The 26,690-nt window shown below is 46.6% G+C and overlaps 1 protein-coding gene across 1 annotated transcript; it reads right to left on the bottom strand.

Moving 5' to 3' along the window:
• Nucleotides 1-26,328, bottom strand: RBSN (rabenosyn, RAB effector). The gene is made up of 12 exons (XM_075550069.1): nt 26,259-26,328; nt 23,271-23,590; nt 18,957-19,097; nt 18,157-18,257; nt 17,298-17,343; nt 16,979-17,140; nt 14,509-14,750; nt 12,983-13,053; nt 5,272-5,358; nt 4,282-4,384; nt 2,972-3,076; nt 1-2,270 (listed from the first exon to the last, which is right to left on the bottom strand). Exons 2-12 carry the CDS (start codon nt 23,416-23,418, stop codon nt 1,125-1,127), a joined length of 2,352 nt encoding a protein of 783 aa, XP_075406184.1. The 5' UTR covers nt 23,419-23,590; nt 26,259-26,328; the 3' UTR covers nt 1-1,124.
• Nucleotides 26,329-26,690: the final 362 nt, after the last annotated feature.

Below are 26,690 nucleotides of genomic sequence, written 5' to 3'. Positions count from 1 at the left end.
TATCCTACGTAATTGTATCAAAATCCGTATTACCGCAAAAAAAAAAAAAAAAACAACCACATTTCCTCCCTTGATTTCATTCTACCTTCCCATATTGGAAACACCAATAAGGCATCCACAAAATATTCAAAGTAGAAAATAATTTGGTCGTGAACGAGTTAATAGCTTTCTGCCCGTAACAGAGGAGAGTATGGCACTGCCTTTGGGATTGTCCTGGCTTGTGCCTCTTCACCCGTCTCCATTTCTTAATACTGACATTGCTAAGAAAATATCTCACAGTGCCCCAGGTCAGGACAAGGAGGGGGTTGGCCAACTGGCAATATTCCACAGAAGAAAGGTCTCTGATCATCAATACCTCAATGATGCATTGGGCCCTTAAGAGAGACACTGATTTGGCAAGTTTGCCAGAGTTCTGAGGGCGGCTTCTCCGGGAAGGAGGGGATTCCTGCCTCCATTCAGTCCCTTCAGAACCTCTTCCCTCAGGCACTTCTTTCTCTATCCCGCTTTTCTAAACAGCTTCTGATCACCCTCCCAATGCCAACCCTTGTAGTGAGAGTGTAACTTCCTAAAAGAGACCCTGGGGGAATGCCATTTCCACCATCCTCTTAACAAGAGATGCTGGGCTTTCAGTCATTGTAACCCCTCCCCTTTCTGTGCCCTGAGCACAGCAGAGGGAGCTCCTGATGAGAGGTGGCAGCCAGACTGCCATCAGAGCCGGAAAAGTGTAATTTAAGGAGCCCATCTTGCCCACCTCAGCTAAAGGTAAGGCCCTACACCAAGCCGCCCCAGAACTCTGTATACTGACCAATGACGAGGCAGTTAGCAAACAGACCCACGAGGGACAGGACAAACATTCTACCCGAGCCAACAGAGCTGCATTTAGTGATTGCTCGGGAGTGAAACTGGAAAGTCCCTTCTGAAGGGAAAGCCTCCAATTAACAGACAAGCAAAACCCAGAACACAGGAGATTCATTCTACCTTTTGTGTTCTGTTTCCTATTACCCAATTGTAGTGGAAATACCTCAAAGTGCATCGCTCAAGACAGCAGAGCCCCTCCCCTCAGCTGCACGCACCTGCACCTTCCTTCTCACCCTGCCTCCTTCCCCGTCACCCCACCACCCTGGTCAGTCAAGGTCCCTCTTCTGCTTGGCCAGAGTGCGCCTTAGCTCCCGCAGGTTCTCCGTCAGCACCTGCACCTCGTCCAGGCGGCCGCACTGCTTGGCATCGAAGATGTACGCCTTGATGTTGTCGATCTGCTGGAGCAGCAGCTCCTCCTCGATGGGCCCCTCACCCTCGGGGCCGCCATCATTGTCTATTTCAAAGGGGTTGGTGCAGGCAGGCTCCTCGAAAGGGTTGCCAAGACCAGGAGGGCTTGAAGGCCTCTGGGAGGGAAGTGCATCTTCCTCATCGAAGGGGTTGGGTGCTGAGCCATCTGTCATAAGGAAGGGATTCCCCACTACTGTCTCCTCCTCCTCTTCCTCAAAGGGATTGTATTCCTTTGGGATTTGGGCTGAGGGTCTGATGGGAGCCTCTGCAGCAGGAGGGCTGCCAGCACCCTCCTCTGTGGGGCTGGAGAGATCTTCCTCCTCAAAGGGGTTTGGGGCAGGCACCTCCGTGGGCTGTGACACAGAGCTTGGGGGCAGGAACTCCTGGCTGAGCGCCGGAGGCCCACACCAGGCTCTGATGGACTCTCCAGCGGAGCTGGGTGAAGGCGTCTTGGGAGCTGCACGACTCTGAGCTGGGGGCACACCGCGGTGCAGGGTGTGAGTGAGGAGGGTGCGAGGCTCTCTCCCAGGCTCCAGCTGAAAGGGCCTGACTTCTCGGAAGTCCAGGGACTGCGTCCGTGTGTGCAAGGACACCGCTTGGAACTGCTCCTTTTCCCGCTCCCATTCCCGTTCCTGAAGCATCTGCAGCTGCTCCCGCTGCAGGTCCTCCTCCTCGGCCTGCCTCCGGGACAGCTCAATGGCCCTCTCTGTCTGCTGCTGGTCGTACTCATCCTGCAGCTGCCGCAGGTTCTCCTGCAGCGTGCGCATTTCATCTGTCCGACCTGCGGCCTTGGCCTGGCTGATGAATGACGTGATGTTGTGGATCTGCTGGAGGAGGGGGTCTGAGTCTTCACTGTGGCCCTGCCCTCCTGACTGTGGGAGCCAGCCCTCGGCCTTCTGCAGGGAGGGAGGGCCCCTGCGAAGAGACGCCACCTCCCCATTGGCTGCACGAGGAGCCAAGCCACTCTGCTTTTCCTCCAGCCTTCGCTGGGATTCCAGGGCAGCCTGGGGATGAGAAACACGGGCACAGGCCATAAGCAAGTGCTGCTCCTGACCTCCTCCTATCCGTGCCAGCACGATGCTAGTTCCCACTTCAGGACAAGCACAGCCAGCTGCTACCACCAAATGGGGGGATGGGACATGGCAGGCTCTGGTTCTCAAAAATGCATCAAAGGATGAGATTCACTGGCCATCTGCTTTTTGTTCTCCAACTTCTGAGCTCTCCCCCTGGTCTGTACTAGAGTCTCAGCAGCGATACATAGGCATGGTATGTGCTACTCAAGATTGCACATGCAATTTAGTCTACAGCCGCAGCCTCTGCAAGCTCCCTCAGAAGGAAAAGTGCCAGTCTCTCTGGGGCTCTCCAAACTCACCGCCATGGAGTCCAGGCAGACTCAGAGCAGCCCCCTAGGGCAGGGTAGAACGTGCCCATGGGTCCCGAGACTGGCACTCTGTATGGGACAGAAAGCCTGTCTGTCTCCCGTTCTACGGTGTCCTAGGCAGGAGAAAATCAGGGGACCCTCTGAACTAAAAGCAGAGGTGTACTGTTTTTCTGTAGACCTGAGGGAGGCCAGGCCAGGCCAGAAGCAAAACCCACGATAGACAGCAGGAGAGGCTTTGCTTCACTGTCATCTCACAGGACCGTGTGGGAGCTCTGGGGTCAAGGGTGCCCGTGCAGGAAGCCACGGCAGGGGTTATCCCCTCACCTTTCTCTCCTGTAGCCTCTTCTTCTCTAGTTCCTGCTTCCTTTTCGTTTTCAGCTCCTCAAATTGCTCTTTGGTAGGGAGTGACATCAAGCCAAGCAACTTTTCCTGTACAGAGTCACAAACAATTTCGGGGAGTCAATGGAAAGCCTGTGTCAGTTAAGCTCTGACACCCTCAGTCACACTGACAGTAGCAAGGGCGGACCTAACCCTTACAGTGGGCCAGTGAGTTAGTGTCCCAATCACGCTGCCCTTTCCTTGCGAAAGGATCGATGGTAGACATCCTGCAGCTAGTCACCTGGCGCAAATGTCACCTTCTCAATGGGGCCTTTTCTGTGACCGGCACCTAAGTCAATTAGCAACTCCCCACAGCAGTCTCTCCGTGGACCCCCTTTCTCCCTAAGACTTGCTAGGGTCTGGCGGCAGCATTACTCAAGACATCTTTTCAGTTTACAAAGCGTACTCCGCCAGTCTTTCTATACTTGCGTCAGACCCACGGGCGGCGTGATCGGCACCAACCAGAAAGATGCGCGGGATCCATCACGTCTAAAACATTACAGATGTCCCAAAGACATAAATACCCTGGAACTTCCTTATTTCCTCTGCTCCCTCTCTTGCCACGTTTGCCCGTCACCCCTGCTCTCTGCCTGCCATGCCGCAGCTCCTGCCGCTCTCCAGGGCTCCTTTCAGCTCCCAGTCCCTATCGTAGTTCGCTCGTGGGCCGGGATGACACCTAATATTCTCTTCCTTTCTGGAGTGGCAGCTCTCGTGGTCTCCGTACCTTTCGAGTCAGCTAATTCTCTGGCTTCAGACAACTCCCCTTGATGTAACTGAACAATTGAACTACTCAATTGTATGATATGTAAATTATGTGCCAATAAAACTGTTGGGGGTAAAAAGAAGTGCAGTACATCCCGCATGGCGAGCTATATAGTCACATCAGGACCTAGTCAATGTCCAACCAAAGGGGATGGCTACAGGACGCCAAATCCAGTCATGGCAGCGAATCGAACAACAGTATTCACGATATAACACTATGAAAAGAAGAGGAGACATAAACTGGTACTAATTAGATAAAGAATGCACACAGAAAAGAAACAGAATACACTAAAATGATGTGCTACTGTACAAGGGATATGGGATTAAAAGTAGTTTTACTTTGCTCTGAAATGCAGATGTTTCTCTAAATATGGTACAATGCATTTATAATCTTCAAAAATAATAACAGACATATAGATATAAATACACAAGATCTATGCTTTCCGAGGGGTGTGTACCAAGTGTGATATTCACACCACCGCAGGATGGCTCACCTGCACAAAAAGTGTGGCCGAGTATCTGATCATTCGCTGCAGCCGCAGAGTGTGTGGGTGTGGCGGAGGGTCCCGGTTCAAGCCCAGGGTTAAGATCTTCTTACTGGATTAAGACAGACACATCAGTGTAGCATGCCCTACTGACCTCGGAAATGAAGGTGCACAGTCCCCTGGCAGTGCCCGATTTTCTCGAGGAACCAAGAATCATTGGGGAGATGGGCGAGCGGTTTCACTCACGTTACCCTTTGGGTATACCCAAGGTCCCTAACACAACACGGGGTGATGGCAAAGACTCCGTCATCGAGGGACTGACCACACAGGCAAGCGTGCGACCTGTGCCCACGATCCAGCACTTAGAGGTGCTTGTGCTTGATTCAATGCTCTGCTGTCACTGACTTAAAATTCTTAAGGGCTTTCGAACAAAGGACCTACATTGCACCAGCTCCTGCAAATTCTAGAGCTGGTCCTGCATGGGTGCATAGACAAAGACTCCACCACTGAGTTCTCCTCCGCTATCACTGCATCGCATATGCCTCAGTGGGCTGACTGAACCCTGGCCGCTAGCCCCACAGTTACAAAATCACTACAGACCTGAAGGAAGAAGAGACTAGAACCTGCGTTTAGATCTGATACTAATCTTTTTGCTAGTTGTGATGCATCGTATCACCTATCAGACGGGGCTATTATCTCACCGGGTAAAATGATGAGATATTCTATGTGGAAAATAGAGTGGTGAGAGGACATCGCTGTCAACACGCAGCTCTTACTCTTTTAGAAGTACAAACATTAGAAATCAGTAACCAGGAGTTATTGTGATTCATCAAGTACATGAGCTGTCACCCTCCTCGGAACCCCCCTTCACACATTTCCACTGCCACACGGACTGTGGGTGAGGCCAGGTCAGCTGGTCATCCACTTATTTCATTAGAACACATAAATTCTAACTTCTGAGCCTTCCCCATGAAGACCAGCAGGTAAGACAGGCCATACCTTAAAGTGTCTATTAGCTCATATACTTTCTGTACTTCCACCCGAAGGTCATTGGCATGTTCCAGACTGTAGGTTGTCTCACCAGCACTAGGAGAAATCACAGAGACATCTGATCACTATTAAATCACGCTGACTGAAGAGCAGAGTGTAGGAGGCGCTAGCTGTCGGCAGCTGCGAGATCCAATCAGACCGCAGTCATTGGACCCATGCCCCCATCCCTCCAGCAACTATTTAATAAAGTGATTTGATTGCCAAAAAAATAAAAGAATGTTCCAGTAGATTTAAGTGAGGATTAAGGCCTCACTAAGGCAGATAAAGTTAATTTTTCTAAAAGTGAGAATTTGAACTTAATGCAGGGCTCATTCCTATTCAAAACATAAGTGCTAATGAACGGGAAGTTCATGCCTCAGACTCCTGCACTTGGCTTAAGCAGGTGGGCTGAGTGCTGTGAAGTGCTTTCCCTAGGCAATTCCACTGTGCCTAGGAAGTGTCTGACGTGCTCGGCAAATGTGGTGGCTGTGCTACGCTGGCGAGCGGGCCACTTGAGTTTGCTCATGCAGCCATGCCTCCAGGCGAAGCGGACGGCAGGGCAGCTACTGCATGGCGCCACGCGTCGGGAGATACGGCCAGACTTCTGCCCGGCACTGTCAGCCATTTCCTTATGTGCTCTCCCTCTCCCTCTCCCTCTCCCCACACACACACAGTATATATCACATATCTCTATGAAACGCTCTCATATGCCAACTCACTGCCTTGAGTCCATTCTAATTTATGCACCAAGGTATTATTTAGCTGACGGTGACCTCTGGGAATGCCTCCGGGTAATAGTCTTGTCAGCGGGGAGGAGGGCTCTTATCTCAACCAGATGCTAGTCACCAAAGAGGGGACAGCGCTCATGAACTATATCCTATCAACTGACCAAGTTGTCTCATGAGATTATGATCCCAGGTCTTTAAATCTAGTACACCAATCCTGCAAGGTGTTTGTTAAGTCTAAGAAATGTAGTTTGTTCTATAAATATATAAGCATGTGCACATAGATACACCTATACTTGTCCACGTACATATACACCTATACTTCCCTATACACACATATGCCTGCCTACCTATATAATCACACACATATATTTTTGTTATTGCTGCTATTGCTAAAAACTGTGTATGTCATAGCATTTACCAAAAATGTACCTTGTTCTGGTGTCACTTATTAGTGATACCACTTACCCTGGCCAAGCTGTACAAACTATACTTTTCCCACTACCAAAAATAACAAGTGTCTACTATCTAGAGAGTGATTCCCCCTCTCTGCTCCACCCAATTCTGGTAACGACCAATGAGCATTGGGATCTATGTATCTGTTCTTCTCATAAAAGTGCAATCATACAATATTTGTCCTTTTGTGATTCACTTATTTCACTCAGAATAATTCATCATCAAAGTTGTTTCCACGACTCATTCTTTTGTTGGCTGTGTGGGACTCCACTGTATGCCTGCACCATTTTGTTTATCCATTCATCCAAAGATGGGCACATAGGCCGTTTCAGTCTTTTTGTTCTAGTGCACAGTGCTGGGGTGAACACAGGTGTGCACACGCCTATTCGTGTTTCTTCTATCAGATCTCTGTGGTATGTACACAGGAGTTGGACTGCTGGATCAGAAAGTAGTTTTCTTTCTAGGTTTGGGGGGAGGCACATGGTAATTTTACCATTTTACAATCCCACCAGCAGAACGGGTTTAATCTTCCACAGCTCCCCAGCACGTTGTCTTTCAGTAAGTCTGGTTGTAGAGGTATGATGGTGTCTCCTTGCAGTTTGGGTGTCAATGGTTATGAGATTATCTGCATGCATTTGCTGGGTGCTTGAATGTTTTCTCTTGTGAAGTATCTGGCCTCTCATATTTTCTAAGCCAAACATTTACAAACTCAAAAAAAATCACGAAATGTCTCAAAGACCACACTAACAAAAGAAGTGAAGTTTCTGTGTGCGTGAGCCCACAAATTGTAATTTTCTCACTGCATGTACTTGCTCAGTATATAGGTGCTGTCTTCATAAAAATGCTTGACACAGATTCCATTAAACAAATTAGCACGGTCATCAGGACTCGTGGGAAGAGGATCACAGGCATGGCTGGAGAAGGTGAATGAAAGACACTTATTTTTTCCCATAGAAAGCCACGGACACAGTAGCGGGCTTATCACATGGTCGTTGGTCTCATGAAGGAAAAGCCATGCTTACACCTTGGTTGTTTAGTTTGTTTATTTGAAACAGTTTAAAACATTTCCACAGAAAATGTCCAAATAAAAAATACATTTTCGTTTTAAACTCACTGCCATCAAATCGATGCCAACTCATATGACAGGACAGGACAGGATTAGACCAGTCCCTATGGGTTTCCGAGACTGGAACTGTTGACCAGCCTAGAAAGTCCAGTCTTTCTCCCTTGGAGCTGTTGGTGATTTCGAACTGCCAGTCATGTGGGTTGCAGCCCAATACATAACCACTACACCAGCAGGGCTCCTTGTCCTAAATAGGCCCATCGAATTCTTCGTGCATCTTTACAAATGCGACAGATGGGCAGCACAGGCTTCAGACTAAGAAAACTTTCTGACTGAGAACTCTTGATGCCATAATTTCCCCCATGCAGATCAGGAAGACTACTGGAATCTGATTCTAGCTCATACAACACTAGCCTTAAGGAGAAATGTTTTTGTTTCCTTTTTTTTTAATGAATTTGCATGTTTCATCAATGAAGTTGCCTGTCCAGAACTAACAACACCATGACCATCACCGTTTGACAATCAATGAGAATATATTTTTAAACTTGTATTTAAATTGACAGAGGATCAGAAAGGTTGTGTCAACATATTTAGCTCAGATCAAATTATTTTGGAAGCATATTATTGGCACACGAATGTGCAGGCATCCTGAAATTCTAAACTACAATGTGTTTTATAACTCTCGTGTTAATACAGGGAAATCACTTTAAAGTAGAATGGAAATGAGTGAGCCTTTGCTTTTATGTGTAAACCTTGGTGCACATCCGCCCCCCCCCTGCCCGCCCCCAGAGGAGAGGAGTCACAGCTTTGTGGAATCCCAGACTTTCCAACCTACAAATTCTAATGAAGGCCAGAGTGATTAAGTGAGCCAGCAAATCCACTGAGTAAACACATATCAATCTGTCAGTCTCATGTTGGTTTTATAACTTCAGTCTCACCACAGTTAAAGGCCTTAGCCTTTCATGTAGTAAGTTCTCTCGCTAGATTTTTTTAACTCATTTTATTGGGGCTCATACGACTCTTATCACAATCCACACACACATCAATTGTGTCGAGCACATCCGTACTTTCATTACCCTCATCCTCAAAACATTTGCTCTCCACGTAAGCCCCTGGCATCAGCTCCTTATTTTCCCCCCTCGCTCCCCACTGTCCGTCCCTCATGAATCCTTGATAATTTATAATTATAATTTTGTCATATCTTACACTGTCCGACGTCTCCCTTTATCCACTTTTCTGTTGTCCGTCCCCAGGGAGGAGGTTATATGTAGATCCCTGCAATCAGTTACCCCTCTCTACTCCACCCTCCCTCCACCCTCGCCACTCTCACCACTGGTCCTGAAGGGATCATCTGCCCTGGGTTCCCTGTGTTTCCAGTTCCTATCTGTACCAGTGTACATCCTCTGGTCTAGCCGGATTTTTAAGGTAGAATTGGGATCATGATAGTGGGTGGGGAGGAAGCATTTAAGAACTAGAGGAAAGTTGTATGCTTCATCATTGCTACACTGCACCCTGACTGGCTCATCTCCTCCCCGAGACCCAGCTGTAAGGGATGTCCCATTACCTACCAATGGGCTTTGGGTCCCCAATCTGCACTCTCCCTCATTTACAATGATATGATTTTTTGTTCTTTGATGCCTGATCCCTCATCCCTGTGACAAAGGCTGTTGTGCTTCTTCCATATGGGTATTGTTTCTGAGTTAGATGGCCTCTTGTTTACCTTCAAGCCTTTAAGACCCCAGATGCTTATCTTTTGATAGCCGGGCACCATCAGCTTTCCTCGCATTTGCTTATGTGCCCATTTGTCTTCAGGGATCCTATCTGGGAGGTGAGCACAAATGATATGATTTTTTTGTTCTTTGATGCCTGATAACTGATCCCTTTGGCACATTGTGATCACGCAGGCTGTTGTACTTCTCCCATGTGGGCTTTGTTTCTGAGCTAGATGGCCACTTGTTTACCTTCAAGCCTGTAAGACCCCAGATGCTATATCTTTTGATAGATAGCTGGGTTCCATCAGCTTTCTTCACCACATTTGTTTATGCACTTGCTTCATCTTCAGCGATCATGTCGGGAAGGTGAGCATCATGGAATGCCAGTTTAATAGAACCAAGTGTTCTTGCATTGAGGGAGTACTTGAGTTGTGGCCCAATGTCCATCTGCTACCTTAATATTAAACATATATATATATATATATGCACATAGATTTATTTCCACATCCTCATATATAAAGATATTTACATATGTACATGCCTTTATTTAGACCTCTATAAAGGCCCTTTGCCTCCTAGCTCTTTCCTTTATTTCTTTTGACCTTCCTCTTGTCCCACTCTCATGCTCCGTCTTCATTTGGGTTTCAGTAATTCCTCTTGGTTACATTGCCCTTGATCACGCCCTACCAGGCCTCCTACACCGTCCTCACCACTGATTTGGATCATTTGTTGTTCCCTTCTCTTGCTAGATATTTACAATTGCTACTGAGACAATGATCCAAGGCATGCTCTCATCGTCCAGATTGTGAACTCATCTGAATCTTAAAGTTCTTCTCAGGCCAGCACAGTGTTCACTCTAATCCAGGCAATAAACCAGCCATGGAGATCAAGTCAGACATGAAATCTCCCAAGGTTAGCGAGCACACAAATTCCTTCCTCTGCTTGCAAACTTGTCTCATTCTTGAGCCTATTCTTTTGTTCCGGAGAAATGTTTTTAAGCAACAGTTACTAAAGTTTCTCCGTACAGAGCCAGACAACAGTTCTATTTTGCTGTCCAAACGACTCAACTCTGTTGTTGTGGCCCAGAGCAGCCACAGGCAGTGGCAGACAAACAGGCAGGCTATGCTCCAATAGCATTTCACTGGTAAAACCGGCCGCAATAGCAAGGGTGGGCGAGGATGAGAAACTGGAACCCTTGTGCATCTCTGGAGAAAATATGGAAGACGGTGATGTCATTTTCCAAAATGTGTGGCAGTTTCTCAAATGTTGAACATAGATTTTTTAATACAAAAATGATCTGAAATGTAATTCCTGCCTAATTCACAATTTTAAAAAGTTTTAAGGTTAAACAGGAAATCACATGACACAATTCCACTCCTAGACACATATCCAAGGAAAATGAAAAATCTCCACATAAAATATGTAGAAAATATTTATAGCAACATTACGCATGATAGCCCCAAAGTGGAGACAATCCTAAGGTCCATGAATTGATAAATGGATATACAAAATGTGACATAAACCCCATGCAGTGAACTGGGCTTTACCTCAAACTCACCTGCAACTGTTGTTCTTAAGACTGAAATTCCCTGATGTTTCAGAACCAGATGACTGCTATCCCATCCGGCAATCTTTGGACTTTGGTGTGGCCTGAGACTATCATATACTCACTATTTTCATGCTCTCCTTGCTTTATTAATGACCTGTATTAGTCAGGTAGGCATGGTTCCGCCATTGTGAATGTTACTGAAAAGTGTGCTCTATCATCAACCCCCAGTGTTTGTGTAAACAGTGTGCAGTCACTTAAGAGTTTAATCTGTACACGTCAACAGCTCATGTATTGCGGTTGGTAGCCACCTTACATTTGCATGCCCTTTTCTCAACAGTGTTTTAAAAGCTACGCCATGGGCTAAATGAATGACACTATTTAGCCACAGGCTAAATGAATGATCCCCTTTAGGGATCGAACTAACCTTTCACAGGGGTCGCCCAAGACCATCAGAAAACACAAATATTTCGCAATATATAATTACATATTGTTTTGGGATTAATTACTATGCTTTAATTATGTTTAATTTGTAACAATGAAAATACATCCTACATATCAGATATTTGCATGAAGATTCATAACAGTAGCAAAATTACAGTTATGAAGTAGCAACAAAAATAATTTTATGGTTGGGGTCACCACCACGAGGAACTGTATTAAAGGGTCACGGCATTAAGAAGGTTGAGAATCACTGCCCTAGGAGGATGACTGATAATGTTCTCTAACATAAAATGAGAACGATGTCTTTAAAGTGTACCAGAGACACATATAAACCATGTACCTGAAAGGATCGGGGGCTCACGATTATAAAGAATAGCATCTGTGGTCTTAAAGGCTTGCTTTCAGACAAGTAGCCGTCTAAGTGAGGCATCAACTAAACCCACATGGAAAAAGCACACCAGCCCGTGGGATCCAAGAATTACAAGTAATAAGATCTAAACCCAAAGGAGGCACTAGTATCCGAGCTCAAAGTATGAACACCCGGTTCGCAGAGGCCATGGATGGCAGTGGGAGTTCTCCACCCATGTGCAGGGTCCACGCATGGAGGACGCCTCTGGTGAATCCCCTCTGACCACAGACCAGGGAATGTGAACAGTCTTGCTGTCATGCAGAGTGCAGTGGGTTTGTTTTTCTGTATGAAACCCAGGAGAGGCAAAGCTCCAGCAACTGCACTGACGGTTGCTTGGGCAGTACGGCAGGGGAGGTCAGGGGCTGCGGGGGTAGGGGTAGGAATGGGGAGCTGATGGCAATGAGTACAAGAAAGAAGTAAATGTTCTAAAATTGATGGTAGAGATGATTGTACAACTCTTCTTAATATGATTAAACTATCGAATTGCATGATGTGAGTTATATGCCAATAAAATGGTTTTTAAAATGTGGCCATAAATACATTGTACGCCTGTGCCATATAAGTCAGATCATACAATTCAAGACGGAATGAGGGACTGATAACATGTTACAACACAGATGAACCTTGAGAACATTGCGCTAAAGAAGCTTGTCACAAAAGACTACAAAATGTAGGATGTCATTTATGTGGAGTGTCCAGACTAGGCAAATCCCTAGAGACAGACTATAGATAGATCGCTGGTGGCCAGAGGGGTGGGACCAACTGCTTACTGAGTATTGGGTTTGCTTTTGGAGTGACAAAAATATTTGAAACTAGACAAAAGTAGTTGGCTAACACTGCAAATGTACTAAATGTCACCGAACTGTTAGCTTTTAAAAGGATTAATCTTATAGTATGTGAATTTCACCTCAGGATTGTTGTTTTTAAACATATAGTAGGCTAGATCTGGCCTGAGAGCTGTGGTTTACTAAGCCCTGCTCTACAGGAAATGGCCCTGTCCGGCCCTATCCTGCATTTGCCCAAGCAAGACCCTGACGCCACTACCCTTCTCTCGCTCCAGATGCTGCCCTAGCACTGGTGCCAATCATCCAATACCCGTTGTCGCCTGTTCCACGCAGCATGGCTGGAAGTCACCTACTGGAATATGTTTTTACAGAGCTCAATGATTATAATATGGCCCTGCTGGAATGCAGACTCCGAGACTGGTCTCTTGAGTTGGGCACAGAACAAAAGCATGGCTTTGGTTAGCTTTTCATTTCCAGAATTGATCTAAAATCTCAAAACACATTCACCACTCGATTGGGAAAACAGGGAGGAAGAGCTTACTTTAATGATGTGGCCATCCTGATGTATTCAGGAGCTTTCTGGTCAACTTTCTCCATGCAAAGTTGTAATTTCTAAGAATAAAATAGAAAAGTTAAATTTGGAAACAAATAGTGGTGAGGGTTATACTGCTTGGTGAACATAAGTATCTCTAAACCATACATGTAAATAAAGTTGAAATGATAAATGTTTTGTCCTAAGTATCTTTCTAAAACATGGTAAAAAATGTTGAGTAGATTTTTGGGGTAAGTTTTCATCACTCATTTCCTGATTTACAAAGCTACTTTATCAGCGGAAAATCACGCGGTAAGGAAAGAGAAGGTGGACCTTGGGATGAGATGGTTTTGAGGAGCAACGCCTTCCAGGACACAGGCTAATCAAGCAGGCGCCCTCAAACTACGGCCCGCGGGCCACACATGCTGCCCGCCGAGGACATTCATCCGGCCCACCGGGTGTTTTCGCCCATTTGTTTTTTTACTTCAAAATAAGGTATATGCAGTGTGCATACAAATTTGTTTATAGTTTTTTTTTAAAACTATAGTCCGGCCCTCCAACGGGTCTGAGGGACAGTGAACTGGCCCCCTGGTTAAAAAGTTTGAGGACCTCTGGGCTAATGTGTCGCCGGGGCAGAATGGAGGAATTACATGCTACATTCTTTCTTGGCCAGCTGGTGTCAGGCAAGACCCAGGCACTACCAAGGTTTACCTGGAGAAAGGAAGCACAGAGTACACTGGCTATTTATGAAGTAAAGCCTCAGCCATAAATCTCACACAGAAGATGGAGAATAGTAAGCAACATTGTTAGCTGAGCAGAGGGTTTAATACACATCATTTTCAGTAACGGGTATTTTCAGAGTGATTCCAGAAACATAGCCACTAAGAGGCAGAACTGCTAACCAACCTTCAGTAGTTATCAGACAAAAATACCCTCATCCTATATGAGGGTTTTGGGGGCTTCCTGTTCTGTTCTCTGCCTCGTCTGTTAGGCCTCCCTGCCCGGCCTCACCTGGCTGATGCCTACTCCACCCCCGTGCCTTAACTAGTCACTAGGAGAACCAGCCCAGCCTCACTCCCAGAGACCTTGACTCTGCTTTGTGCTGCACTGTTTCTCTTAAAGTGTGCATCTGCCAAGGGTGCTATGGAGTCGCTCATAAAAATAGCTGGAGCATCGGAACAGACATACTCACCCTACAGGCAGTTTCCTAAGCTTGAAAACCCTGACTCCTTGAATGCGCCTCCCAGGACTGTTCCTGGCCACGTGTCCAATGCCCACCCCCAGTTCTGGCCTCGCCCACAGAGCCTGCTCGCATCCTGTGGCAACCACTATCCCACCCGGTGTCCCTGGTCCACCAATGCGAAGGTACTCCCCAGATGGTTCTTGGGGATGACCCCAAGTGGAGCCTCGGGGCATGACCTTTTCTTTAGCAGAAACTTGAAATGATTCAGAGGAGCCGCTAAGTTCCCAGAGTTGTCAGCTCTGCAGGCACGGCAGGCACCGTGCGAGGCAGCCCCTGGGCCGTACGGCCTCACCTCGTACAGCTTCACGATGTCGGGCGTGTGCTCCTTCTCATCCATCTGCTGCTCTCTCTTGAGCAGCGTGTCCTTGCAGTGCGCGCAGCAGCGGATGTGGTCATCACCCTTCTCATCCAGCACCGAGCTCACACTGCTCACGCTGCTGATGCTGCCCCGGCGGGAGCCTCGCACACTGTTGGGCGACTGGCTGGGGCTGGTGTGGGTGCTCAGGGAGTCCTTGCTGGCACTGGTGAGCTTGTCTGCAAACCACAACACAGGACGAGCCACGGTGAACACCAGTGTCTAAGTACGCTATCTTCCAGGACAACAGTGTGCCTGTCCACAGTTCCTTGATTTGGGCTCCTCCGATGGACAAGAAGTACCTAGACTTCTGACTTTTGGGGGTCATACATTGGGGGTAAAAGCATCCCACTGCCATCAGGGAAGGGCCACACAGCCTAGGGTCTGTCTTCAAGGCTTAGAGGCCCATTCTCACCTGGCCTCATCACATACCACCTTCCTCCTTGTTCACTGGGGTACCCCCAAACAGCCTCCCCCATTCCAAAACCTCTCCTACTCTTCCAAAGTCTAGCACATTGACATATCCTCCAGCACGCTTCTCCCATTCTCAGGGGTGACAATGCTACCATTCCTACCGGCTCCACACTGCCCGTCCTGGGACACTTCCCACTGACCTGCTCATGCAAGTTATACACACCCCAAAGCTACCCAAGGAACCAGTGACTCTGTAAAGGTAGAAGCTTCCTTATTTATACTTGCACTCCTAACATACCCAGGAAGGCCACTCACTACACAGCAGCTGCCCAGGAAATATTAGGTGTATACAAAAATATACCTTATCAAGCCTCAGGTGAAATAGGAAGTCTGCCTGCAAGGAAGGGTGAAGGATGAAGGTAAAGTGGTCCCTGTGGGTCGGAGGACTGGACAGAGGAAGCCTCTTCTTACATGCCTCCAGGTTGTCCCAATACCCTGTGGTCTGGACATGTACAGGATAGCTTGGACTTGTCCCTGGGACAAGGCTTCAACTCATCCCAAAGCTGGTAAGATCAGCTTTAGCAACTTCTGACCAGCTGTGATTCAAAGTCTGGGGCATAATCTTGCCTGACCTTTGAGGTTTCATTGCCACAATCCCTACACATGCACTCTACACTCTGACGCCTATTCCATTTGTTTACCCACTAATTATTGAGTCTCTCCAAATTCCGTATGTCTGCTCCTGCTCGGCACTCTACCCAGCACATCTTTCTCCCTCTCTCTGCACTTCCATTCATCTTTCAAGGCTCCTCAAGAACCTTGTCTCCTGACCCCGAGTACCCAGGCTCCTGCTCTCCCCACAGCCTTGGCAGCAAGGTCTCTCTCACTGTACGGCATTAGAAGATGCCCTAAACAACAGTGAGCCTGGAGGGACTTTGATCCAGCAACCCACTTCTCATTTTTCCATCCCCTCTCCTCCAGTCTCCTTTTGAAGACTGCCCCATCCAAGCAGCGCTCGGCCTCTCCTGGCACCTGGACACTTGTCGAGTTGTCCCTACCTCTGTATAAAGCAAATCATGTGTGGGTCCCTATGCCTTGCTAGATCTGGATCCCTAGAGGAACGGACTATATCATACAGACCAAAGAGCAAACCAACAATACCAACAACAACAAAAACCCTTATTGCTGTCACATCCATTCCAACTCATGGCAACCGTATATGTTGGACTAGAGAGCTGCCCAACAGGGCTTTCCTGACTATAATCTTAGTTCACCAGGTCTTTCTTCTGAGGCACTACTGGATGGGTTCCAACCATCGACTTTAGTTGAGCAGTTGATTGCAAACCACTTGCACAACCAGGGACCGACCTGTTAGACCAGAAGGAGGGCAATGACTCGCAGATCAGATGTAGCCTTGGTCTGCTTTTATCTGCTTTTATTTTAGAATGAGACTTTATTGTGGTTTGAGTGGAAGTATACACAGCAAAAACTGGTTCCCATTCAACAGTCTCCACACAAATTGTTCAGTGGCATTGGTTACATGCTTCACAATGTGCCAACATTCTCATTATTTCTATTCTAGCTGTCCCATTTCCAGTAATCTAGTTTCCCTGCCCCCTAACCTTTTCATCTGACTTTAAAGAAATCTTTTGACCATCTGGTTTCATACAGATGATCAGCCTTTTATTTTTATTTTTGTAAGTGGCCTTCGAGTTAAGAATGGTGCTTACACTTTTAAAAGTACATACAGACCACATGTAATCCACAAAACCAGATATTCACTATTTGACCATTTTAGAAAGAGCCTGCTTGACTCCTGCTACAAACGTAGCCCCATACAGTCAATATGTGAATGAACGACAATCTCATGGGCCATGGTTTAAACAAAAAGATCCCATGGTCACAGTGGAAATTAGCAAGCAGGCTAACCCCCACCCAAAGGGAGATTTGGACCCGGGGCCACCCCCACCGAAGCCACTTCCCCATGACCTACTTGCCAAGGGAAGGCTGATGAGCTCCATGCACTTCTTGCACATGATAGACCCGCAGAGGCGACAATGGTGGCGGCGGTTACGGATGCTGAACTTACTGCCACAGTCAGGACAAAAGGGGACATCCTGGTCGTTGACCCAAGGCACCACTGACTTTTCTATGGCTTTGGAAAAAACACCAAAATCCAAACAAACAAAAGAATGGGCCATTTTTACAGAAGAGAGTAAGGTAAGGGAGTAAGTTCAAGAATAGAATGAAGAATCGAATGGTCGGGGAGTACGTTAAAGAAAGGAATGAACGTGAACCAGATTCTGGGTTACCTCGGATCTTGGCAGACTCAGCATTCGTTCTGTCAAACGCGGTGAGCTGACGAGGAGGAAACAGTGTCAGCGTGTGCACACTTCCGCAAGCAGGAGGTGTCAAAGTGGGAATGGGCCTCACCTGCCCTCCCCACCCCCACCCCCACCCCCATCCTCACATCATGACAGCAAGTTCATTCAGCACAGTCTTAGAAGGCACCTTCCTTCCCCTCTCTTTGTGGCCAGCTACCCACATAAGCAATAACTAGGGACCAGCGAGGATGAGACAGTGCTGGCTACTGAACCTCCAGTCCTCCACAGTCTTCCTGGACACAATGTTCTGCCCTACAAAGCACACAACAAGAACTGTCCCTGAGGGTGCTGCCAGGCTCACCACACAATCCAGACTGTACTCCACAGTGTTTCTACGATCAGAATAAAGCAGTGGCCACGGCATGAGACGTGCTCGTGTACCATAGGATGAGGCTCAGCCAGAGCTTCCCACGGCCGGCTGATTTGGGCCAAACCCCACCGACCTGTTCACCAGTTCCCTCATTATCTGCCATCAAATGACCCATGAAAGGACACTATGGGCCGTGTAGTATTTATACCTGGAGCACTCAAGAGAAAGGCACCGAGGCTGGTGGAAAGTTTCAGCAGCCTTTTGGCTCCAGGGGCTAGTCTGTCCAGCTTCAGTTAACCCATCCAGGTTAGACACGTTTACCACCTGCCCTCCACTAAGAACGGTGTTTCTTGGTCAGCATCAGCTATCCGTACAGATATACATGCAGAACACAAGCTGTAGAAATGTTGTCCCCCTCCTGCCCCCAGAAAATTTATACTTGCAGGGAAAAAAAAGTTTTAAAATGACAAAATTTACCTTCTCTAACCTGATTATTAATTTATTGACTTCGACAACATAGTGGTCAATCCTGGCAGCTCGGTGTTTTTTAAAATCCGAAAGATGGCTTCTCACAGCACCTAGAGGGGCGGAAGGTGGGACAGTCAGCTGCTTGTAAACCCTCCATCTTGCTGCTGGTCTCCGATACATTTCAGAGGGGACAAGGAATCCTGGGATTCTAGTCTTACTATAATAGTCCCCAACCTAGGCTAGTACACGCACAAACAACAGTTTACTATAATAATGATTGCTTGCAGCCGGGAGTTAAAAGCGATGTGAGATGATCTGGTTCACCTGTGTGGCCTGATGTTTTGTAACAGCTTTATTGAAATATAATTCACATACATATAATTTGCCAATTAATACATACCCTCCCGTTGTTTTCAGTACAGTCGCAGCTGTGCAACCATACCACAATCCATTGCGAAAGTTTTCATTACCACCAAGGTATTATTATCTTGAGAGTAAGTAGATGGTGCCACAGTTACACCCATCAGAAAAGTAAGGTGCGCAAACAAGTGGATCTCACCAGGCAGATACCATGGGGGAGAAAGATCTTCATCTATACTGCTCTGTAGTTTCCTAGCTGTAGGACCCTGGGCAGGTCACTCTGGGGTATAGAGAGTACCAAGAGGTGAACCAGGGACAGCGTGGGTCTTCCCTCCCACTAGGATTTAATGTCCAGGAGAAGCTTCTGTTCAGCCAACCCTAAACACAGCACCCAGAACAAAGTGGGTGCTCCATAAACTTTTGCTGAAGGAATGAGGGAATCTTCTTACCAAGTTCTTGGGGCTCCCACATATAAGGATCAACCCCTCCATAGTTAAAAGACTCGTATCCTTGAGCCCCTGATTCTGCTCGGTCATCTCCTTCTCGTTTCAGCAATCTGTTCTTTGCTTTCTTAGCCTTCTGGACCAGACCTTGGGGGAAAAATGGAGCCCATAACACAAATGAACCCACAAAGAACTTCCAATCAAGAGTCAAGGGAAATCTCAGAAAACAAGTAAAACACAAGTACACAAATAATGTATTACAAATACACAAAGCAGTACACTCACTGGCTAGCATTAGTAGTAAGTTAGTAGTAAGTTAGTGTGGCCAACAGAGTGATCACTGCTCATTTCCAAATGGAAGAGTCCAATTAAATAGCAGGATTACAATAAAATGTGATGAAGAAAGGACCACAGTGATGGAAGTATTTTTACTATATCTTGATTGGGGTGGTGAGAAGCCCTGGAGCACAATACTCAGGCACTCCGCTGCTAACCAAAAAATATTGGCAGTTCAAACCACCCAGCAGCCTCAAGGGAAAAAGACTCGGCATCTGCTTCCGTGAAAGTTATAGTCAATAAAACCTTACAGGCCAGGCCGACTTTGTCATACGGGTCCCTATGAATCAGAACCGTCTCCAAGGCACTCAGCAACAAATTGGGGTCGTAGCTACATGAATACATACATTTTTCAAAACTTTTATTGAATTGGAAATTTGCAAACATATATATATATAAAATATACTAAAATTAAAATAAAACTTTTTCTGCAAAGATTAGTCTCCTCACTGCCTTTGAGTCGATTCTGACTCACAGTGACCCTATAGGACAGGGTCAAAATGCCTGTGAGTTTCCGAGGCTGTAATTCTTTATGGGAATAGAAAGCCTTGTCGTTCCCCTAAAACGTGGGCTGGTGGCTTTGAACTGCCAACCTTGGGTTAGCAGCCCATCTCGTCACCTAAGACAGCACTGGGGCTCCTATCACAGCCTACAGTTCTATTTAATTACTCTAGGAACTCAGAAGAGTCCCTAGGGACACTGTTAAGCACTGGGTTGCTAACCACTGGTTGGCGGCTGAAAGCCATCAGCTGCTCCTTGGGAAAAACAGAACTTTCTGCTCTCCTTAAGATCTACAACCTCAGAAACCCCACAGAGGGTTGATATCAGTCGGAAATGACTTGAAATCACTGGAACTCTTGGTTTGGAGGGACTCATAAGCAAAACTTACCTCTAGGATGGGATTCAGGGGGGGGGTCTCAAGTGGCTCATTCATTAACCTTCTTAAATCTTAAGTGGCTGCTATCTCTTTGTGGTGCTAGAGTCTAGTAGAAAATATCAAGTCTGATACACTAAATCAAATGCAAAATGATATTTCTTTTGCATTTAGTAGATCAACACTTCATCAAGCTTCTGTTACTTTGAAATGCTGTCCCTTGAATAATTAATGCCACTCTCCCCAAAGCTTAGGTAGGGTCTGAAACTGATAAGATTCTAGGAATGCCTTGAAGAGCTAATAAAGTGAACTCCTTCATTATCTGTCACCCACGGATGTTTTCTCCAACAACAGGAAAAGTGGAGTCTACTAGAATTGAGTTGCCCCTAAGTGGTGCAAAGGACTCCTGGTGGCAGAGTAGTAATGCAATGAGCTGCAATCTACACGGTCAACAGTTGGAAACACCAGCTGCTCTGCAGGAGCAAGACTGGACTTTCTGCTGCCTCCAGTTACAGTCTTGGAAACTCACAGGGAAGTTCTACTCTGTCTTATAGGGTCGCTATGAGTCGGCATCGACTGGGTGGCAGTGAGTTGGGTTTCGATTTTTTTGTTTGTTTGTTTGTTTAAGTGGTGCAGAAGGTTCACTGCTTGGCTGCTAAATGAAAGGCTGCAATTCGAGTCTGCCTGCACACTTTGAAAGAAAGGCTGCACCATCTGGCTTCCAAAAATCAGCCACCAAACACTCTATGGAGCACAGGTCCACTGGTGCTTCAGGGGAGGCAGGAGTGGGAGCCAACTCCATGAGGGCTGATTACCACAAGTGAGGGGCTCCTTGGAAAATGCATTAGAGTTTCTGAACAACAGGGAAGAGGAAATAGCCTGATGGGAGTCCAGCAGACAGGAAACTGAAATGAGCAAACACTGATTCCGTTTTGCAGACACAACACAACTGCTGAATTAAACATTTAGTCACTGTTAGGTGTGTCAGAAAAACTACCCAGCAATGTCCTAACATGGGTGTAGCTCCCAAATGGGGGCCAATTATGAACAATCCCATTTTTTAAAAAAAGAACAGTCCCATCTAGTCTTTAAAACACAAAGTGGAAGCCACAGTTAATTTTCAACTACCCTTTCTTCCTTCCACTTATGAAACTGAAGGTGAAGCAGGGCCAAGCTCAGAGCTCACTGACAGAGCATTTCTTGAGGTTTTAGGCCCAAGTTCATCTTTTAAAAACAAGTCTGACAAAAATCTTAGCTCTTTTGACTTTAACATTTCCCTCACTTAAAACTAGCAAAGGCATAAAACTTTTAAGAATTAAGAGATAAAACAGAGAAGTGATTTGCTTGTGTAGATCTTTGAAAAAAATCTTGGGTGTCAGCCTTTAAAACTTGGCTTTCCTGATTTGGAAACACAGAAACTATGACATCAGCAAGAATTACTTCCTGACTAAAGAAATTACTACAGAGGGTACAAAAAGAATGCTGAATTAAGACTTAATTCTTCTGAAGGAAAGTTGTAAAAAGCAGCAACAACAAAAACAGGAGTGAAAATCTTCTGCTTTCAAGTTTCTTTCTCAAGTATATCTGCATCAAAAGACTGTATAAAGTAAGAATAAATCCTTGTCCAGAGTCAGATAGCTACTAATGGGGAAAACTAGTATTCAACCACAGATTGAACTTACTCCCCTCAAACAGTATTCTCTCCATTCTAACCAAAAACACCAAACCTAATGCCATCAAGCCGATTCCACCTCTTGGTGACCCCCATATGTTACAGAATAGAACTGTTGCTGAGAGCTCTCTTGGCTGTGATCTCTAAGGAAGCAGATAGCCAGGCCTTTCTTGTGTGGTGTTGCCGAGTAGGTTCTAATGACTAGCCTTTACATTAGCAGCCCATTCTAGGATCTGTAAATGGATTTCCATTATTTCTTATTCTCAAAGAAAACTCATCACAGGCACTGTGTGGGATTCTCTAACCTCTACCCACTGGACCCATCAGTTTTAGTAAAACCACGGTATAAGACGCAGTGCAGCTGACACAAAGGCTAGGTACTCATTGAAAATTAAGGAAATAACTGGAGGTAATCAATAGTCAGGCCTGCCTCTCTCCTCCCACCCCCACCTCCTTTTGCTCAGAAAACTGTAAAAATGCTGTGACAGATTACAGGGACCTAATCTATGGAAACAGAAGTACTAAATTTGAAGATGATACAAGATCTAGGTTCCAGGCCCAGTGCCGCCAATTTCTGGGTAACCTTGGAGCTACTGAGCACCTGTGAGCTTATCTATTATCTCTAACACAGTGTGTAGGGGGTGAGGGTCAGGATGGCGGGGTGGGGCGATAGAGTATACTGAAACACCCTGTCACTTTCTGGAAAAATACTTTCTGTAAATCTGAAACTGCTGTAAATCTGAAATCGCACTCTCTGCCATCAAGTCTGAGACTGTCACTGTTGACGGAAGTAGAAATCCCAGCCTTTCTCCAGCGGAGCTGCTGGTAGTTTCGAACTGCTGACCATGAGGATCACAGTCCAACATATAACCACTTCACCACTATTTTAAAAGAGAAACAATTCTTTCCTTAATTCTCCAAGACTGGAGCCTTTGGAAGCTCAAAAGCCAAGTGTTAACTTTGGGGGTTGTTTCTGTCTGCTTTTCAATGATGTGGCCCTCTTTTTCGTGGGGTGCAAAGCAAAGTCTAGTTGGGAAAGGCCATGAAGACTTGAATTTATGATCGGTACATGAATTCACAAGGTGCTTCCAAGTCAGTAGCAAAGGAAAGAGATTCCTAGGTAGTTAGGTAACTCAAGCAGTCTAGCGAGAGGCAGCGGAAAGCAGTGATTAAACTGAACTAGGTTCAATGCCTCCACCTCACCGTGTGACTTCAGGCAATTTATCTAATCTCTCCTTGTCTGTATCCTCATGAGTACAATGAGGCCATAATCAGATACTACAGTAAAGATAAAATTAATACATAGGAAAAACTTTGAACAATGCCTGGCACATAGTAAACACTAGATATATGCTTGTTACTATTATACTAATATATGTGATTATCATATTCTAGTGGCAACAAGGAAACTATGAACACCATCCCATGCATCTCTTACTTTTAATATGTCCTTTGACATCACGATCTTCCCCTGAGTGCTCTTCCTCGTAATGTGACTGCAGCTGATAGAAAGACTGCAGGTCCTTCAGGCACAGAGGGCAGAGGAAGCCCTCCCTCACTTCCCCCTGGTCATCCAGGGAAGCCATGGCAGTGCCCTTTCAATCACCACAAGGTCGTGGCCTCATGCCAAGAGTCAACGTGATTCTACCCAGAGGGGCTAGGGTTCCTGAAGGGTTAGCTTAACCAGACAGTATACTGGCAACACAGAGGTCTCATCTTGACCTTGGATGAGGTTTCCTCTCTGGAGTTGTAGGAGCCCTAAGAAAGGAAAGAAAGGGGAAAAGGCCGATTCAGACAAATTGAAAATTTGTTAGTATTATTTTTTTCACAATTCAACAAGGGTTCTTAATGTTTGTTCTGAACTGCAACTTTCCAGAAGCAAGTTACTATATACACTCAAGTATAAGCCGAGTTTTTCCAGCACATTTTTAATGCAGTTTTTGTGGTAAAATTGGGTGCTTTGATATTTGGATCGGCTTATAATCAAGTATATACGGTACTTTCTTCAGTCTTTACACAAAGTCTTCTAAGGTTTGACAGGTCACTGGACAAAGGACACTCAATGAAGCAGGAGGAAGACTTTCTGAAAGAGCAAACATTTCTTCAAGAGCAAAGACAACTCTCATCACTACACCAAATGGTCCCACTTCATCATCTGTACACCACTGTGGCCACTGAGAAGTTTTCTGAAATATTCATCAGCAAATGACAGTTTTTATACAGTTCTCTTTACCTTATCACTTAGTCATTAAGCTACATGCATTGAGTCCTTGTTAGTTTCAAAGCATCTGTACTAGGAATGCAAAGATGAAAAAGACAGTGCTTACCGTAAAATGCCAACCAATAAACAAAGAACCAAACCAAACAAATAAATCCAACCCCAGGCCAAGGAGGAGCATTACAAAACCTACTAATGAAAAGAAAAATTTATAGGGCATTTTCTCACGGATGAGCATACTAGATTTTATAAACCAGTGAATGGCAATTGAGCAGAAAGCCTAATGTTCTCATTGCTTCAAAAATGGGGGAGGGGAGAAGAATTTCAAGGTTTAACAAATTACATTCTGGCTAAAGGGTCATGGTAAAGTCACTTCCAAGGTCATTTCAGAAAAACTCATAGAAGTAGGAAGAATCCAAACAAAATCATTCCACAAAAGCATAGCACTCCACAAAGATATCTCCTCCAGAGCCTCTCGCTACAAACCTTGTTTACAGTGTGGGGCAAGGTGTGACCCTCAGCTTTGAACCGACTTGTTCATAGGACTGTTTAAAGGGACCACTTGGTCCCCAAAGTGGAAGGAAACCAAATCAAACTCATTGCCATTAAGTCCATTCTGACTCATAGTGACCCTGGGCAGATCCCAACTGCCCTTTGGAATTCCGAGACTGCAATTCTTTACAGGAGTAGAAAGTCTCATCTTTCTCCTGAGCAGCTACTGGTTTTGAACTGACCTTGCAGTTCACAGCCCAACGAATAACCTACTGCACTGCCCCAAGAATAACCCACTACACTACCAGAGTTCCTGGTCAAAGCAGAATTGTGACCCAAGAATACACAACTGAAGACCTAAGGCCCCAGCTTTTCCCTGTTGCTAAGAGGCACTGGTAATGCAGTAGAATTCTCCCCCTCAATGAGGGGATCTGGGTTCGATTCCTGGTCACTGTACCTCTTGTGTACCCCCTACCCATATTAAGTGAAGCCCAGTGTGTTGTCAGCGGACCGTCCAGACTAAAGTAGACTAGGAGAAAAGGCCCGGCTTGATTATAAAAATGAGCCAATGAGAGCCCAATGCATCACAATGGTCTGATCCACAACTGATCATAGGGTTGGCACAAGAGCAGGCAGCATTTCCTCCCAGCCCTTTTTCAAGGTGATCACTAACAGAGTAGTCCGACGCCTGACTCCTTCCCTCTGCAGTCAGCGGACCTTCTGACATGCGGATTCTGACAGCTGCTTTCCTTTCCCAAACACTTACACACAACATCCCCACCCCACCTACATCTTCACATCTCTGTCCAAACCTCACTTCCTCAAGGCCGCCTTCTCTAATTGGAGGCCCGCCTCCATCTGTCAGCACCCTGGATTTCTCCTTTACAACACTCATCTCAGTCTATAAGCATATAGACATACGTAAAGTGACTAATCATACAAGACGGTAAACTCTGTGAGGGCAATCTGGGGGGCCCTCCCCTGCCCCCATCACATCCCCAGACTTTAGCACAGTCCCTGGCACACTCAAAGTAGCAGTCCATGAATCAATGAATGAACGAACCCTAAGATCACATAACCAAACTGGGCACCCCCCGACCCACGACCATAACTGAACATATGCAAGCTCCACAACCCCAAACCAGGTCAGAAGTAGAAGATACAAAAATTGTAGGTATCCTGCAGCTATGTGCCTGCTTGAACGCTACCCTACTGGATACACCCACTGACCCACTGACACACGATAATGCACACGGCGCATAACCACACACATCATGAGACCCAACCCCCATGAAGCACAGGCATGACAACTTCGCAGGCACACAACGCAAGTACCACAAACAATTCCACACAAACTCGGAACACCGACGCCTCTCTCACACAACCAGCGGCACCACCACCATTCTGTTGACAACCACCCACTTCTGGGCCGCGCGGCCCAACACAACAGTACACACCCCGCATCACCACACACAGCCCGATCACCACAAGCACAAGCAAGCAAAACGCACGGCTTGAAAGCCACCTCTCCCACCACACATGTCACACCCAACACAACCAGACAAATCCCACACTCGCACGGCCTGCCCGTCTGCGTTCCCGAGAGAAGCTACGTGCCCGCCATCGGGCACCACGGAGCTTTTGTAACAAGCTGGGGGTCCGCGGGCGTGCACGGCCTTCTAGTCCTCAGCTCGAGTCTCTGGGCCTTCACAGTACCTCACACGATTGCGGCCGCCATTGCCATCACTCGCTCGGTGCTCGGCAGATGCGCCTGTGCCGGCGTCACCGAAACCGGAAGTCAGGCCAGGAGATGCCTGGTGGAGCGCCGAGTCTTCGAGGGCGTCAGGGGGCGGGACCTCTGAGACTGGCCGGCCGGCTGGGCGGCTTCTGCCCTGGCACGGTAAGGGGTACCGGGCCTCTGTCTGGTACTTTCCCCGGGTTTTGAATGTCCTTTCAAAGCGGCTCTAGCGCCTTAAAGCCAGTGGCCCCTCTCTTCCCTATGACACAGGTTAAAAACGTAAGTCCCTGTGGTCGGCGCCTCAAACTAGCCGCTCTGAGGGAAGGAGAGGAGGCTGACTGCTCCCATGAAGGTTTCCAACGTGAGAAACTTTCCAGAGCGTTTCTACTCCGCCTTATAGGGTTGGCATA

Source organism: Tenrec ecaudatus, chromosome 5 (genome assembly GCF_050624435.1).
Source record: "Tenrec ecaudatus isolate mTenEca1 chromosome 5, mTenEca1.hap1, whole genome shotgun sequence".
Classification (NCBI taxonomy): domain Eukaryota; kingdom Metazoa; phylum Chordata; class Mammalia; order Afrosoricida; family Tenrecidae; genus Tenrec; species Tenrec ecaudatus.
Note: the sequence above shows the minus strand (reverse complement) of the source record. Positions and strands in the feature narration are given on the sequence as shown.

Bases quoted from the DNA above. Each gene is read 5' to 3' on its own strand.
- RBSN (XM_075550069.1), bottom strand. From the start codon at position 23,418: ATGGCTTCCCTGGATGACCAGGGGGAAGTGAGGGAGGGCTTCCTCTGC. The intron at 14,751-16,978 runs GTAGGTCATGGG...TGTGGTTTGCAG, and splicing joins CATCAGCCTTCCCTTGGCAA to ACAAGCTCACCAGTGCCAGC. The intron at 13,054-14,508 runs GTGAGGCCGTAC...TTTTATTCTTAG, and splicing joins ACATCGTGAAGCTGTACGAG to AAATTACAACTTTGCATGGA.